The sequence below is a fragment of the Polistes fuscatus genome, unplaced genomic scaffold (assembly GCF_010416935.1).
Source record: "Polistes fuscatus isolate 324 unplaced genomic scaffold, CU_Pfus_HIC Scaffold1, whole genome shotgun sequence".
Classification (NCBI taxonomy): Eukaryota; Metazoa; Arthropoda; class Insecta; order Hymenoptera; family Vespidae; genus Polistes; species Polistes fuscatus.
The window spans coordinates 9,090,681-9,109,904 of NW_025112997.1; the positions used below are offsets into that span (position 1 = coordinate 9,090,681).

Genomic DNA, 19,224 nt, shown 5'->3' on the forward strand with positions numbered 1-19,224 from the left:
AAATCTCTCTCTTTCTCTCTCTCTCTCTCTCTCTCTCACAAAAAAACGATCGTTAAACAATCGAGGTCGCTTCTTGTGCTCCGATAGTTTATCACATTGAACTTCACAAAATGAAACGTTTCCACTCCATCGATTTTGATTTCGCCCTCGAATTTACACAAATGAGAAAGCGATTTCGTCTGAAAAATAAGAATACCAAAAATAGCAATAAAGAAAGAAAATGCAATTGAAATTAAACTCGAATTACGTCTCGATTAAAGTTTTTCGTAAACTCACCATTTTAATTTGAAAACTGACGTAAACGTAAGCGTGAATGAAGATAGAGAAAATGAATGACACTTTTTTCTCGAAAAACCATTTATTTTACCGAATAAATATTTTGCTATCTATGCTTTCTACCTAAGAAGTACACATTATACATATAATTATGCATTTTTTTGTCTTTGTCGTTCTCCTTCGGATATTGAAGAGTACACAATTCCATTATTTTTGATAATAGGTATACTGACAAACAAACGAAGAGCGAAAATGAGACAAAGATAAAAGGAAAAAAAAAGCAAAGAACAAAGAGGGAAGACCTTAATACTAAACGATAGTGAGGAAAAGGAAGTAGCCTTGATAAGAAACAGTACCGAAATATTAGGTGTACAAATGAATAATCTAATTTTTTTTTTTAGCAAAACTTCAGGTTTATTTTAAAATCAAGTAAAGCAAGTTTTTCACTCAAGGTATTCGCTGTCGCCTTTCTACATAACTTTAAAGTTATCTTTGCCATCTTTGAAGCAGGTGATAAATTTCGTCTCGGAAAAATGCGATATCTTTCGATATGATGAAATCAAGCCATTTTCAAATCTTGTCTATAGATTAAAAGTGCATATCGGATAAAACGTGTTGAATCGATTGGACTAAGTAGTAATCCAAAGAAAAAATAGCTAGTGAATATTCTGTATGCTACATGATATAACAGCTAAGATTCATTATATTTTTTGTGGCAAGAACAGACAGCGTGTGACCTGATGTTGTTAGCAATAATTTTATATGACCCTTTTCATTGCTAGTATATGAACATTTTTATTCCAAGTCTTAACACCAATTGATAATTGACAGTAACCCACATTCGGTTTTAACAGTTCTTATTAAATAAACATTTTGATATTCCACCAATTGTACAGCAGAATTTTTATTTCTACAACGGTTAGGCTTTGCATCCAATGTTATTAGTTCCCAAGAATTTACCAAAAATTTTCATCGTTTCGGACTATCATTCGATATCCATTTTTATTTGCTCGTTTCTCACAAGAAAAACTTCTATAAAAAATATATTTTTTAATAAATTTTATTTTGTAAAAAAAAGTCTATGTCGCATATTAAGTAGAAAAAGACACATAATGTAAGATGTGCATTGTATCAGTCGCCATGTTCTACTCTACTTAATTCAATATAATTTAAGATTATATTCAGTTGTTCTAAACCAATTATGATTTGCAACAACAATATGTCAATAAAACGTAATCGCAAAAGAACGAGAAAATTAATTAACCTAAATATTAATTTTCTAGTTTCCGTAGGATCACTAACGTTATGCAATGATGAGCACAGTTATTACATGGTGTGCTGTTGACTTCAGAGAGGTGGTAAAACATGTGATTACTTTAGAAATGTTGGCTATGTGTAAGAAGGTTTTTGTAGAAAAGTGACTTGAACCCGTAAAAAGGAAAATAATAAAGACAATATTAATTTTTTAATTATTGATAAAAAATATGGATTATTCATTTGTACATCTAATATATTTTTATACACTTTTATCGCATAATTCGTTGTAAATTTTGAGGCGGTGCACAAGTTAATTACCTATTCTATTATACAAAAGTTCACTACGATGCACATAACTTGGAAAATTCAAAGCTGCAGAGAGTGAAAAAAGAGGAACAAGGAGAAGAAAGATAAAAAGAGAAAGGGAGAAAGAAAGGAAAAAGAAAAGTAGAATGAAATTCATGTGTATCAAAAATTTTAACGATTATTTCGTTAAATCGTATTTGCGAATTATGATAAAATGGCGTAGGAAGGAAGCCTTCGGTATTGTACGGTACAGTTTAATAAGAGACGAATGCCTGGGTCAGTTACACTTTTTATCTACAACTTACCCTATTAGATATTCACGTTAGAAAAGAGACGGAGTTTCGTTAATTAATTCGCTCCTCTACGAATTCCCCGATTTGAATCGAGAAATTTGATAAAAGTTATGCCACACTTGCTTGGATTACTTTATGTACACATTCACGGTTCATACGCATTATCTCACAATCATTCGTACTATCGATTTAAAAATAGAAAAAAAATAAAAAAAAAATAGAAGGAAAACAAATATGAATGGACAGGAGAAAGATTAAAAAATATCAAGAAAACTGGAAAAAGAAAAAGAATGTTTAAAAAATCAAAGTTATTTCACTGTACACCGAGATCTTTTCTGGTCAGTACGTCCTCATCAATCAACAATAACCATTATCATAAATGTAAAACGAACGATCTCATGATTTTTGTTACAGTAGCGAACACTATAGTATTGCTAATTGCTAACAGTACAATTGACAAGAGAGAGAGAGAGAGAGAAATTTTAATAATTGAAAAAAAAGGACGGGATCTATATGTTCAAACTTCATCGTTAATACGTCTCTTAGTCCGAAACGAAGGAAAGGAGAAGTCAAACTAAAAATAATAGAGGGAGTATATAGGGTATACGTGACGGGGAAGAAACCAAAACGCTTTATAAAGAGTCGTTCTCCTGAATCAGGAGCAAACGCATTAACGCCTTAAAAATAATACCGTGACTCTAGGAACTATTCGCCTTGCCGTGAATCACCATCGAAATGCCCGCTCGAACTTTTCTCTTTTTCCGACATCTTTTATTTCTATTCTCAAGCTTTTATATCCTTTTTCTCGTTTTTTCCCATTCCTCTCTCTCTTGATCGCCATTTTATTCGCGTAAACGTTCAAGCACGCGGCACCTAACAATTCCGAACAAGGCACTTTCAGTCTATCAGATGAACGATTATTTTATTTTTATTTTTTCTGTGTTTATTATTTTTATCGAGGATTCACCAAAGACGAACCAACGACGCATGTCTTTGTCCTTTTCGCTATTCCAAAATGGAAGTAATGGGACTATGAGCATCCGCATCTTTCAACGACCATGCCTGGTAGCCGCGAGAAAACGATCTGATATTCGTTGTCAAAGTACAGCATCGTGATCTCCGAAAGCTTCCTCGGAGCACAACATGGTCCCGTGTTATTTGGTGGTTCCGCCAAGCTAACTATATGAGTGTTCGGATAGGCTGGTAGAAATGCCATTGGACAATCACCCGAACAGTAATTCGCGTCGTATCTGAAACAGGGAATATAAAACATAGTTGTTTTTATACCAATCATCGTATACTCCATATACTGCTTTTGTTATCTTTATTTCCACCAGGGAATTGTACAAAATTCTAACAAATATTCAATTAATTTTTCGAGGTTTAAGTGAAATCCGAAAGTGTATAAAATTAAATAACAAGACTCACTTCTTAGGCGCGATTATCCAATCCCAGCCAAACTTCTCGAAATCCACGGTGAGCTTATACCGACAGCACCTCGTTTCTTGGCTGGCCTCGTCGCAATTAAGACCGACGTTTCTTTTAATCCTACCACCTCTTCTCGTGTCCAATTCTTGTGTCTGCACTTCGAGATAGGGGGCAAACTCAGCACCAGGATTCGTCTCGACGAATCTTGAATTCCTACGATGATTTCCACCAGGACCCGCGATCTTTAAAGCGACACCGAAGTTATCTCTAGGATGCTTGAACCATTCAGCCACCATTTTTCTTAATTCAATCGTCACCCAAACACCTCTGCGACCAATCGGTCGAGAATGTAACGTCGTTAACGATGGTCCTAATACCGGACCACCTGACTCTGTGCTACCACGAAGAATCCTTTGAAGCGTGATCGTCATAGGACATTCGTGATGAGTTTCCATATTATCCTGTTTAACCGAGTCGCTCGGCTCGTCACTGTCTTGATTGGTACCCCAAACCCAGAGAGATAATTCTGCTCTCGTCACTCGATGTTGAACCACCTTATCGGAGAACTTGAAGTATAACACGTCTATACCTTTCGAATGCCTTAGCCTTTGATCTGTCAACAAAACATTAGCATTCTTTCGTTATCTAGTTGAACATATTCTACAGATTATTATGAGATACGTACTTCGATATGTTCTCTATCTTGTGTAAGTATACCAAATATTTAAAATCTTTCGTTAGTAAACAAGTCGAGAAACTACATAACTCTGATGTAACGCTTATGATCATCAAGCTGTTAAACTGGCTTGAAATAATCTCTGGTATATACAGGGTGTCTCAGCTAAATGGAATCATTCAAATATTTTCTTTGTATACAATTGTATAAAGAAACTTCTAAGGAAAAAGTTGCACTACTGCAGATAAATGTAATTGTTGAAAGGACTTTTCCTCAAGATCATTTTCTTATGAAATTTCTAGGCTATTGATGTTTTGTTAAATGGGACCCTATATTTTTTGCGATATTCTTGTAGAGCATAAAAAATAAATTTAATGACTCGATTGACAATATTATTCCGATCATTTATTTTCGAGATATTTACATTTAAAGATAATTAAAACACATTAGATCATACACACTTGTATTCAAATGTAAACACTATTGTCTTTAGTAAACTTCAACTAATTACATAGGCTACAAGTATTTTAAATGGTGACCGTTTGCTTCCATGTACAATTGCAGTCTTTGAACTAATCCATTCTGCACATTTTCAATTTCCTGTAATGTTATCGATTAACGTGTAATTAGAATTTTTCTTTCCATATTCTTAGGTATGATTTAATTTTCCTGATAAACTATATTTCTTAATTCATTGCATAACAAAAAATTTAATAGGGTAAGGTTAGGAAAACGAAAAGTCCATTCCACAATCCTTCATCGTCTGATCAAACAGCCTTTAAACTTTCTATCTAATATTATTACTCTTGCATATTTCGAATAATGTGTGGGGCAACCATCATGTTGGTATCATGTAGATTGTGTAATATTTAACGAAGTATCTGATAAAAGTTCCGGGAGAATATCGTTGAGAAATACTGAGTATTTTTGTCCCGTAAGTGTGCCTTTAATGAAGTAAGGACCTATTATTTTAAATGATAGAATCTCGCACCACACATTCACAATCTTTGGTCTCAGTTTAACTTCTCTCATCCATCGTGGGTTTTCTACAGACCAATAATGCATGTGTGTATTATTGGTTATACAAACATAATATAGTGCATATCTTTCGGAAATTTTTATTATCTTTAAATGTAAATATCTCGAAAATAAATGACGGGAATAATAAGGTCATTTAGATTCTTTTTATTCATTTTTTCCTGCTCTACAAAAATATCGCAGGAAATATATATAGGGTTTGTAATATCTAAAAATTAGTCACCGTTATTCTTGTGAGTTTTTTGAAAATATGTATTTACACAGCTAGTAACGGAATTAACAAGGACACGATACAAAGAGAGGTTAACAATGTTTATCAGATATGACAATAAAGTACCTAATGTAAACGACCTAACTGTACCTAAACGAGTTTGAATTTGTGCAAACGCCTTCCAAAAATATACGTTACATTCGTTACGAAAAATGTGGGAGAACTTGCATATCAAAAAAAAGACTGCAGCTTCGGGAATAATTATTATTAGTTCTAGAAAGTTAGATCGGTGACAACCATCTAGATTAATATTCTATGCATAGAATATTACAAGATTATTGTAAGAGTAATTTAGTAAGGAAGTTAGAACATTAAAACTACACATATACGATTTTTCTTACTCTCACCAATTCTCGTTACGAGTTTATTTAAAACAACATCGATAATCTTGAAACTTCATAAAAAAATGATCTTAAGAAAATATTCCTTTAACCATTACATCACCCCCTGCAACAGTGCAATTTTTTCCTTTGAGTTTTTTTCATACAATTATAAATAAAAAAGGTATCTAAGTGATTTATTTAGCTAAAGACATTTCTGTATACGATTGTATATATATATACATATGACTATTTATTAGATGCAAAAATGATTAGAGGAAAAAAGCAAAATGAATATATGATTTCAATCGAGACATACCGATCGCAATACAGCCGTACCGTTCGAAGATTAATGATTTCTACTTACATAGAGAGAATCTACACGAAGATTATTGCTTGTCGTGAGGTTATCAGAATAGATAACCGAATATCGGAAAAGATTCGCGATAATCGATGATGTATACGCGCACACGCCAACGATTAAAATGCGAATCTCTTGCTATTATTACGAAAAGACTCTTTCGTTATCTTACATTATTAATAAGAATAGTGTGCTGTATTAATTAATAAAAGAAAGTCATTTACCGACTTTGGGAAAAATCATATCATATAATAATACGAATAAGAGAAAAACATTATTTTAATGTAAAGCATTGTCTCCTCCGATCTTCATTCTCTAACATAAAAAATTAAATGTCTAGACTATATTAATAATAATTTCTAATCATAACATAAGCTATTGCGAAAGTATTTATCACGATAAGACGCATTAGAAACTTTGTTTCTAATTGCGATTGTAAATAATAACTTCAAGTGATTAACATATCTGTAGCGTGTTTATCGTTATATCACGACGCATTCAAGTTTTTCTTAAATAAAAAAAAATAACTAGAGTGAATTTGATAAATCTACAGATTGTTCTATGGAGTGGAATCGAATGGAATGTTGATCACATTAGCACTGTGACTACACTGTTTTTTCTTGTAAACATATATTTAATGACGAGGATTTCAGACATTGCAAAAGAATAAATCTAATGTGCAACAGATACGTTAAATAAAAAAGAAACGCTAATAATGTACACGAAGTACCTAAATTTATCATCATCTTTTTCTTCCTCTTTTAAAGGAAATAAGAAAAAAGTAATTCGCCAAGTCGATCTGTAAGGCTAGATGCAACGGAGAAACGTGTGCCGATAATTCGAGTCATCCGGTCAAAGGGTTAGACTCTTTGCGTGCCATTCGTTCAATCGGATTGCAACTATGCTGGTTCGCCTAGAAAAAACAAGGCAAGGCAAACTGTCGAGGAGAGACCTCGAGAAAAGTTTCCTGATTGATCGTCGTAAGAAAAACGATGCTCCGTGTAACGGTAAGACTCGCAAACCAGGTTTTACCCTTCATGGAAGCGGTCTTGGATGGCCCGAATAGAAACCGCTGCTACCGTCACTGTACGCAGGTTTAACGGTCCTAGTAAATTTTCAGGCTCCCGACTAAAAACATATCTTTTACTTTAATACGTCGCACTGTACATCAATCCTTCCGTTCCTAACAAATTAAACACGATCCGTGCGATCTTTTGATGAGTGAATCTTAGGCTAATAACCAATGGACTATTGTTGAATAGTCAAATGTCTTTCCGACGGGATCAACGTTTCACGTCAATGCGACGTTAAAGCAAATGTTATTCGCCACGATATTTGTTAAGCGAGAAATTCATTTTCTTATATGTGCCCATAATTATGAAAGTGGTTTAAGTCATATATTTCTTGTTTCGAGATATTTAAAGAATTACATATGAACATTAAATGAATTCTATGTAATATTGAAATAACAAACACTATCTAACGGTTCATTTTGACAATATCGTGAAAATTACATTGAATTAATTTAGTTTAAAATAATGTAGTGTGAAATAACTAATAAACTTATTTTTGTTTAATTTTGACTTAGACTACTTCCATAATTATGAGCACATATGATTCAATTTATTTATTTACCATCAATATATTATTTATTTGTTTCATTAGAAACATTCTTAAACTTCTTTTCTCCTTTTCAATTTATCTCTCTTTTTGTCCGATTTCCCCGATCACGATCACGATCGAAAAACGACCACAATGATTTTATTATCTCTCTCGTATTATTGTACTAGAAAATTGACACTTAATCGAGAGAAAATGATTATCTGCGGGAAGCTTCAATGTTTTATCAAATAATAACAGACCACGGTGTCTTCGTGCGATCATAATTTCGAGTAGTTATAGATTCAGTATACACCGTCATCCTCGACATTTTCTCTCTATAAACTAATTTCTAACGACTAATTGCGTTAATCTTATAGATAGCAAGATCTTCTTACCCCCTTCACCGGCGACGTCTTTCGGAAACTTCATACGATCAGAATGAAGATGGATCAAGTTTTCCCTTCCCGGCCGGTATAATCGACTTAAGGAAGACAAACCTAATCTCTTTACTGTGACTTCACCTTCGAAGTGCCAAGGATTCGTAGACGTACACCTAGACGTCCTCTCTTCTCTCTCTTCTTCACCCTCCTCCACCCCCCACCCACTCATTCTTCTCCTTTCTTTGACACCTCCTCTTTCTTTTGTTCTTGAGATTACCAACAAAACGACATTCGTCTTCTTTTATCCGTAAAATTGTACATCACGGATTTAATTGAATAATTATTATCATAATATCTCGTTTCATTTTCTATAACCATTCAGTTAATATGACGTCTTCCTCGCTAAGCATAACATTTGCTGCTAAATGATAAAATTTCTTCTATTTATGCTGCAATGTATGTACATATTTGCTGTTTGTTGACGAATGAACTACAAATCCATTTCGTAAAAAAAATTAAATAAACGGTTGATTGCTGACTGATATTCCGAAAGAAAGGAATATATTCGAATGATTTGTAAAGTTAATATAAGATTTAAAATCAAACTGTCTGGAGGTTGTCTGAAGGTTCTCAGAGTGTCTGATTTTAAACAGGAAAACGTACGTCATAACTGAGGTGAGTCGTGCTTTGATGAGCGAGGAAGAAAAAAAGGAGAGAAAATAGCGAAAAAAGAAGCGAAAAGGAAAAAGGAACGACAAGACAGAAAGATGGGTGACTTATTTTGGTCCAGACGAATTACCGACCGTCTGGCTTGGCAAGTTCGAAAACTAAATTTAAAGTTACGCGAAAAAGGGGAAGAATTGTGTCTGGAGAAAAAGTCAAAGCAAAGCGAACGCGATTACTGAAAGGGAAACGACTGATCTTAAAACTTCTAAGGCACCCTTGAAAATGTCCGAAACATTCTCGACATTGGTACGTTCTTAACGTTTCTACGATTGAATTTAGAAAAAAGCTGAGAAACTTGGAACCGTGACATTTTATTATATACATATGTACGCATAAATAAACCATATTTCTTATATCTTATTGTTAGAGCAAGGATAAAAATATGAATGAAAGAAAGAAAGAACATAATCGACGCATATTATTTAAATAAGGCGAATAACCTTTTTTGTAAATACTTTATTTAAAAATTATGTCGACTTTCTGCATATTCCTCTCATTCGGAGAACAAACTAAACGATCAATTTGCGAGCCAAGAAAACAAAGACAAGGAAAAACGATTGATCGTTTAACCTTTTTGGCCGAGTTTTTTATGATATGTCTGAGAGATGAGGAAATGTAAAAGAACAATAGATTTTCGCTTATAGTTGTCATAGGATGTTTAAAATCCCGCTCGGCTCGGCACACGTGATGGTGCTTAGCGCGGATTTTCAATTTGATGGCGCGTAGAGACATAAATAAATGCATGGAACGTATCCCAGTGAACGTGAAAGAGAAAGAGAGAAAGAGAAAGAGATAGTAAGTGGAGAGGGGAAATAAAAGAAAAACAAAAATAAGAAAAGGACAGAAGAAGACAATAAAGCGAAAGTACATCGACGATTCGCTTTAGCTCTCTCGAGATAAATATAGTGTTTGCAAACGGAGGTCACTCGCATCGCTGGATCAGCCGGTGAAACTGTTTTCTTCTATTTGAATCGAATTCTGTTACTTTCTTGATGATTCGATGACAACAAGATCGAAATCAAAAGTAATTATTAACCAATTATTCGAACTTTAAGATCAAATCAATAAAACAATAATCTTATTGCATTGTATATTTTACAACAAATTTAAAAACCACATATTTAAAATACCTTTTATAAAATCAATAAAATGTAGAATAAAACTTTTTTTTAACTATATAGATTAATTACAAAATTAGATCAATCGTAGCTGATTCTTGGAAATACGGACGAAATAAGGATAGGATTTATAAATTTATCATCTTATACAAAATCTAATTTATTTTATATATTCTCTACTATGTATTGTTTAAAATGTATATATATATGCAAATAAAAAAAAGCTTTGATTGTATATAATCAAGAGATAAATTTTTAGAAATCATTTAATCTTTTTCAAGAAACAATTTTAATTGAATTTTTCCCTTAATATTTCCTAAATGAAGTAGAAACTGTCATTGAAAAAAGAAACATAGATAAATAGGTAAACAAATAGAAAGGTAGAAAGAGAGAGAGAGAGACGAAAAGACAGACAGCGACACAGAGAATCAGTGGGAACTATGAAAAACAACGGTGATACCGCGATGTCGTGGCCCTGTCTATAAATAAATGAAGCAATAATTGATACGGAACACACGGTTTCTCCTCTTCCCTCCTAGTACTCGATCGTGGAGCGCGAGTTCTCACTGCTATCGGCCAGTTCTTTAACGCTTCGGCGTTGCGGAACGCGTAAGGGCGACGACGTTTAAAAATATCATGCGACAAATCGTCTACGTGCAGCGCATGGCCACGTACCAGAGCGCGAGAGCGGATCGTATGACTCGTCGAAATTTAATACCAACCTTGCTGTTGGCAGATAGGATAGTCCGGTAGTCGAGTACACTCGCACACTAACCACGCTTTCGAGACCAACCGAACGTCTATTTCTCAACCCCCTCACTCAAAAATTATCCTTAGTTCTAGTCAACATCCAATCGATCTGTCTTTTTCTTCCTCCATTTTAAACAAATCTTTCATAGTTACTACAACGGATGGTTCGCTTCTATCTCGAAAGGTTTTTTAATCCATTCTATTGTACAAGATATTTCGTTAATAAAATAAATAATTCGTAAATAAAATGTATTCTATATGGATCTTAAGAGTCAATAAGTACTATATTAAGTCTAGCTATGAATTCGGATCCTTGATGTTTAATTCATTGCATCAAAATCGTCATATTTTTCTCGTCGAGGAATTCCACAATTGCCTGAAAGATGGATTAAAGTCATCAAAAATAATGAAGACTATTTGGAAGAAAAAGAATTCATTGCCATGTCTAATAGATTTCTTTCGATTTGAACTCTTTCATTATTTCACATCTGCACTTAAGAAAGTTTTGTAATTGTAAGAGAAAACATTTAGCAAGACACATTTATTTGATTATTATTCTTATGATCGTTAAGTAAGTTGTCTATATAAATATTTATATTAAATATTACACAGTAATCTTGTTGGAAAGTGTAAAACCATGATATGTAAAATGAAGCATTTTAGCCATTGGGTACATTTTACGAAATCAATGGGAATTCCGATTGCAAATAAAAAACGAAACAGAAAGGTGGTGGAAATTAACAAATAACGAAAATTGAGGGTCGACTGGAATTTGAAAGAGTGAGAAAGAAGTAGAAAAAAATGATGGTGAGAAAAGAGTATTCGAGAACGTTGATTCGTCGATACAATCAGCCTGCAGCGAGAGACCTTTGCGTGAATTTAACGAAAAACGGTCTTACCCATCTCACCTACGTGCGAAACGAAAAACATTAAACCCCTAAATTAATTTAGAGTTCGGTTCTCAATCTTTCTTTCTCCTTCTCTGTCTCTCTCCTTTACACTCTTTTCTTTTATTTTACTCCTACCTGAAAAGAAATTGTCTCATTTTTACTTTAGAAAGGGTCGTCTTGTTCGATCTAAAAATGCTCGATAATGTACTATTCAAGATCTTCAAAAATTCTAATCGTAGCTAATTGCAATTCTTAATCATCCCTAAATATTAGCACGAAATTTAAAGTACAAACTCGTTAAGAATCATTGAATGATATTTTCCAATATTTAGATAACAAATTTTTGTCCACTTCTTCTTCTTCGAAAAACAAAAAAAGAAACGAAGAACGTCTCATTCCTTCTTTCGCAAAATCTAACAAACGAAGGAAAGGTTGATTCCTTCCGTCTCACGAATGTAGTGTGGTCCCTTTTCTTCGCTTTTGCCGGAGGGTCATTTATGTCGAACTGTGTACATGAAAGAGCGATGGGGTGCAAAAAGAGGCGTTCCTGCGTTTTTCTCTCGTCATTCCTTCCCTCGTGCGCGCCCACCTGTCGTTTCGAAGGGGATGATGGGAGAGCTGTCACGAACGCACGCGATGTCGATGAAAAGTCCCCGCGCCTCTATATGCATATGGACGAGCGGGCGAAAAAAAACGAAAGAAAGAAAAAAGAGGGTGGGTGGTAAGAGAAACGCGTGACCCAAATGCGAATTTTATCGAGTTACGCTGTTATACTGTCGAACTGTAATAGCAATTGCGAGCTACCTTCATCACGCAATAGCTAATTACTTGTAGGCTCGTTCCTTTTTACGTCTACCTTTTGGTCTAAACATCAAACCTGCTTCAAAGAACGACATGGTTCCTTTCAAATAAAAAGGCAAACCGAGTTCACCGATCCTAAGATAATCTTCATATCATAAATAATTGATTATTTTCGAAAAGTAAAAGTAATAAACAATCATACCCGTGTTTGTAATTTTCAATTCAAGATCGCAAATTAAACGTGTTTCCATTAAAATAACAAATATTTTTCATAAATCAGATTATAATCAATTTTTCCGACGTTCATTAATTTCATGCAAAAAATGTGACGATTGCTGTACTTTTTTATAGAAAAACACAAAAATAGAAGAAAAATAAAATCTATTCGATAATTAACGCAATGCGACGTTAAAGAGATCAATTGATTCCTTATTTATTTATTCATTTAATATGTTAATAAAAACGTTGATTAGCAAGATCTCGATGGAGATTTAACGAAGATATTAAATCTATTAGAAATTTGGATATACTCGTAAAGCAAACCGTATTACGAAAGTCGTGCGTAACGAAAATATAAATAAATAACGCGTGGCAATAGTAAAGTGATACGTGAATCTAACTCTGTCTAATGTTATAGACGTCGATGGAGCAGTAATACACGTTGAATTGTTATGTAATCCAAGTAGCCCTTAAACGCATTCGCGTTGTTGCGTGTCAGTGATATTTGCACTCTTAATATCTCCGAGTTAGTCGGGAACACGACAAACTGGTTTTCTGCATCGATCGATCCCACCGCCACAGTGAATCGGTCAGAACGCGTATCGACAGCTACAGGAGAGTGCCGTTTCCATCGGGATCATCTCGGTATTAGAATGTTAAATCTCGAATACTCACGCTAAATATTCAAGCAATTTTGACGCCAGTCACAATGCTTTCTTCAAAAGTAACCATTCCCTTTAACAACCCAAAAAAATGACTTTTATCTAATCGTTACGTGCACTTTGAAATCGGAGAATATGTTATTAATGACATAATACATTTTGATTTTTCAAAAATAATTAAATAACACATATAATCGTTTATAATGATAAATGAAAAAATCCAATTAGAAGTCCACATTTTGAAATTATCTGTTATAGAAAAAATACACGCGTGCATGCGTATTCCTCGAAGGAAAAGCGTGATCATTACGATGTCGGTGTATAATATTGAGAACCACTAAAAGTGCGGCGCCTGTCTGCGAGTATGCTGACCACAAGTGCCGCTATCAGAACTGTCATTATTATGTATCTGTTTCAGAGTTATTCATTTCGTTGAAAGCGGGTGGATTTGAGGCTACATGTTCTGAAGTTCCGAAATGAAAAGATCAAAAGGGAATCGATTGATAGATATATAGATCGATAGATGGACAAATAGATGTGCACTTATTTATAGTTTAGAAACTCCTCCTCGTAATGTCATACATGAAATGAATATATAATCGAAATAGAGAGAAAATAAATATATGTGCTGTACAAAAAAGTTAAACAACATTTAATTAAATGTCATTGTCAATGTATGGTAACATTTACATTTGTACATCTGTATGTATTAAACATATATTTGAAGCATCCACGTTTAAAAAAAAAATCCATGATAGCGATAGCATATATTGAAGAAGCGTATTCATGTGGACGATTATCGCTATACTTACTTCTTTTTATAACTCTTCATATATGAGATTTTGATTATACTCGCTAATCGCCAAATTACGAGCATTGAAAATTGTTATCAATTAATAAAAATACTGGCATTTTTCTGACCTACGTATTTCTTATCCTACGGATGATCATCTTTGTTAGTCAAACGAATATCGATAAACTAAAATAAAGAAATATTTCAACAAATTTACCAATTTCATTATTAACAATGTTAGTAAAAATCAAATATTAAAAAATATGAAATAAAGAAAAACAATGTCAGTTAAACCATTCGAGTATACACTTTTCGAGTATACATAGTAGTTATATCTTTTTGTAAGCACACGACTTAACGGACCGTTGAATGGCACGCATTAAATTATTCCCATAAATTTTTAATAAGAATGATTTCATTTATATGACCCACCACATGATGATCAAAAATATTACGAAACATCCATCATATGTCCTTGAAATGTCAGATACGTTCGTAAATTTGTATTAAATTACATTGAAAAATCTCGTCTTTCTGACCATCTAATAAAGAAACAATAAATATCATTTGGTATGCTTAAAATAAATCAGGGACTACTGTAAAAATACGATGCTACAACGAGTCAGCAGCAATAACGAGCCTTAGTTAAAAATAAACAATTCAAATATTCGCAAAAAAGAGAGTTCGAAATAAGAGAAAGGTTGGTCCTAAACTAGATGAGTCCTAACAGCGACCTACCACCTACTACAGACAGCTTTAACGCGATAATGAGCGATGGGCCTGACCTAGGCTTTGCATCGGCCGTGACCTTCGTTACGAATCGAGGCCGGTTCGTCGTTCGTACTTGGAAATTCGTAAACGCCTATTTCAGCCTGGACTGTAACCTTCTTTCAACAGGTTAATCTCTCCCCCCTGATCCCTTCTTCTCTCTCTCTCTCTCTCTCTTACCCTCTCTCTCTTTTCTCTCTCTCTCTCTCTCTCTTTCTTTCTTAGTAGGTCAAAGCTTGAATTAATTTTTGCCGGAAAAAACTAATAATTTTAGACATTCTGAAGAAAAATAATTGTTTAAATTGAAATATGTAAAATAATTTGAAAATAAGACAAAGTTTGACCTATCATAAGTGTTTCACTGATAAGATCGAATAATACTTGTTTTTATTTTATGATGAATAATAAAAAAAAAATAAATTAACAGGGAAAATAAAATAACTAAAAGAAATTTGTTTTCCTTATTTTCATGAAAATTTTCTATCAAAGCGATAACGTAAACGGTATAAAAGAGCTAGTTTAACTTCAAGAAGAACAAAGAAGTTATTTCGGTTGAATACTCGCAAGCCAGACGACAAAAACACCGTAAGGAAATGACTAATTCGTTAACCACAAATCGCACATATGACAGTTCGTTGTTAGAACCCTTACAATTCAATTCAAAGGCATGTACGTAAATATGATCGTTGAAATTATTTCGTTTGCTCATTTCGCGAATTACTTCTTAACATATACCCATTAAATCATATGAATATATGTATATACTAGTATATACCTATAATGTGGTAAAAACGAAAAAGAACTATCTGAAAAATAGAAACATTTTATTGTACGTATATATGTGCATATATAAAAATTATTGATGTTGGCACACACACATTCGATCGGCTTGCATTCGAGCGACCAAAATCGATCGATCGATCTCTTGAGGACGCACTACAAAAAACTGACTATCGTTTCGTCGAAGGAAATCTAGATGCAAGAATGAAGAGTAAAGAAGGAGAAAAAAAGAAAGAAAAAAGACGAGGAAGATGAAAATTAAAGAGAAAGAAAAATATATGTATATAAGAAAGAATGAATAAAGGGAGACAAAGAGAGAGAGAGAGAGACAATAAATTTGTAAAATCAAGATCTAGAATGGTGTCATGTAAGAATTGCAAAGCATCCGAAGAAAGATAAAGATCGACCGAAGCGATAGCCCCACACGAATTTGATACTCCGTTCACCACTGCCGTATTCTCTAAAGATACTATCTAACTATATTCTTTCTTCGGTATAAGGCCCGTTTCCAATGTAATTAAAAAAGAAAAAAGCGTCCATCTAATATTGACATAAAGAAATCGAAAAGAACCGTTGTATGTTTCAAAATTTATAACGAATCCAAAAAATATTGGAAATTCCGAAACAACAGTCAACAGATTCGATTAATTTTATTTTATTTTTATTATTTTTTTTATATTAATTATATGATTAAAATAATGAATATTGTAATGAAACAAATGTACTAATCTCTGTCTCTCTTTCTTCCTAACTGTTTCTCCATTTTCTTACTTAAATAAAAAAGTATGCTTTTGTGTGATCAATTTGCAGTATCCTATTATGAGCACGAACGAGAACAAAACGCATGTAGAACAAATAAACGACTGGTAAGGCACGTAAAACTGCATTAACAGATGAAAAGAATTCGTCATTGGTTCGAAAAACGTGTCTCTGATGCTGGTCGTAAGAACGTTTTGTCTTACTATCCTAAGATAAAAGATTTTATATTCCATGCAAGTAATTTAATGTGATGCGTTTATGTGAGAATAGAATGTAACTATCGATTCTCGATGTAACGAAATTCCGCAATGCGGAAAACAAATTAGATCCGGTGCGATTTTTTGTTTACTAAATACTTAAATAACTATTTCATGAATTCGAATAATTTCAATATTTATCGTTCGTACATTATCTTATTATTTATTAACTCTATGTAATTCGATCCTTTTCATTTTTCCAATAAGAGTTACTCATCTTGGAGTGACCTTGCTTGAATATAAAGACAATACATGCTACGTTTCATTTTGCAAACTAAGTGTGAACAAAAGACTTTCCGAGCGAAGCTTTATCTTTCTCAAAACAAAGCACAAATTTTATTAAGTAATTAGTTATCGTTGATTTGTGATTCACATTGACATTTTTAAGTTCCCTCAGACAACTTGGACTCCGTTCGCAGGTGATTCGTTCACGTGGATGTAGTATATAACACTGTAATGATTTATACGTATATTTAAGAGTAAGCAAATATTGAATACAGTGTTACGTATTTATATATAAATATACGTATATACATACCTACGTATACATGTTTAGATGTATACATCTACGTAAATAAATATGTAAGTATGTATATAAGTATGTATGCACATACACGCGCGAATGTGTGTTTTACCTGTGTACCTGTAACCTGTTACCTATGTACATGGAAATCTGTAAAATTATACATTTTTTAAAGGTTCGACACGAAAATTACTCTCGGCATTACGAACATGAAAAGACAACTTTCGTAGAAAGATTAAAAGAACACGTTGAATAAATGGCGTTTCGTGGAACGTGTTATACGTAATTATCAGTTACGCTATAGAGATTGATCTCGAAACTTATAAAGCCACACGGTACATCGATCAAGCCTATATTAAGTACGTTAATACGGCCATGAAATTCAGATTAACTGGAAGCAGGTAGAAGAAGAAGCCGTCCGGTGGTTCACGTCGATCATTTCTCGAGTTGTTTTTTAACAATTCATTTTTTAATATATGAATACAGGGAGGAAGAGTTAAACACAGGTTGTAAGGTAGCCTACTAACACGAGTACATGCTTTTAGGCTTTTACCCTATAAAAGGTTCGAGAATAATCTCGCCCAAAGGATTCGCGTAGGTAGAAGTAAGTCGTGTCTTCTTCTGAGCCTTCCCACCCTCTTCTTTCCATTTTTCTCCAAGGAAGAAGCATGCATTATGTATGTATATTATATAGAGAGAACGTTTTTAACGGTGAGAAAAAAAGGGAAAGAGAGAGAAAGAGAGAGGCTCAATAAGTCCCATTATCGCCTTGTACGAGCCCTTGACGCCTAAAGGCAAAGATCGAATTTCAAAAATCGATGCCGTAAGAACCCCGTAAGACGAAAAAGAAGTTATGGCTCGAAGTGTTTCACCGATTAACGATCGAACAATTTTTTGTTGTTCCTTCGTTTCATGTCGATACGCGAATTATCTACAATATTGTAAGGAACAGTATAAACGAAAAATTTGGTTCAAATGAAAATAGGGGAGAGAAAATGGCAAATACGATGGGGTACTCACGTGGTTGTGCTAAGGCAAAAATGCTCTCGGTCTTAGCGGCGAACTCGTCAATTTCCTCGTGATAAGTGATACCAGGTTGTACCGATTGAGGTTGATCGGCCTGCATTCCGTACATGTCCATAAGTTTCGAAATAGGCGGGATTCTCGGGAAGGCCCTACCAGTCATATTAGGCGCCTGCTTCAGTCCGAGCTTATTAAGTATCTGCTCTTTGATAGCTTCGAGACTGAGAGCCCTGATTTCTTCGTGCATCCTACAGGCGTTGCAAGCAGTACCGGCCATTGCGAAATATCTGACGCGAGCTCTCTCGATGCCAGGCGCGTCGAAGGCACCGAGGAGGAGCAACGAGAGTATCAGGAGCGGTCTCGTGACCATCTTGCTCCCAAGGTCACGGCTCCTGACAAGGAGGAAGCGTCACTCGCAGGCTTCCGTCTTAAGCACGACCTGACGATCAAACAGCCCGCGACGACCACGTCATCCTTCTTTTCTCTGCTCTCCTTCCTTCCTCCTTCCTCCTTCCTTTTCCGCTCTAATCTCAGCGCTTCTTTCTCTTCCGTATCTTCAACTCGAACAAGAAAATTCCACCTTCCTGGAGATTTCCTTTTCCTCTTCCTCCCCTTCTTCTTTTTCTCCTCTTCCTCCACCTCCTCCTCCCCCCCTCCTCCTTTTCCTCCTCCTGCCTCTTCTTCCTTTCTTCCGGCTGGTCGCCGTCCTCTTCTTTCTCCACCACTTTCTTCTTCTCTACAACCACCACCAACACCTCCACCACTTCCTCCTCCTCCTTTATCGCAAAGCACTAGCTTCTTCTTACCAACTACGTGCGACCCCCGTTTCACGTTTTTCACTTCAAAAAACTTCCGCTTGACGAGATTAGCCGTCGGTGATGTTGCACCGGTCAAAATAGGCGACCACCAGCCCGACGTAGTGCAATCGCGATCCAGCTTCGCTTTCT

General features: G+C 34.5%; 1 protein-coding gene across 1 annotated transcript; it reads right to left on the minus strand.

The window, feature by feature from the left end:
• Positions 1–339: 339 nt before the first annotated feature.
• On the minus strand, positions 340–18,908 carry LOC122517745 (growth/differentiation factor 8). The gene is made up of 3 exons (XM_043636296.1): positions 18,275–18,908; positions 3,561–4,173; positions 340–3,382 (listed from the first exon to the last, which is right to left on the minus strand). The coding sequence occupies exons 1-3, from the start codon at positions 18,645–18,647 to the stop codon at positions 3,163–3,165; spliced, it is 1,206 nt and encodes a 401-aa protein (XP_043492231.1). The 5' UTR covers positions 18,648–18,908; the 3' UTR covers positions 340–3,162.
• Between the last annotated feature and the right edge of the window lie 316 nt (positions 18,909–19,224).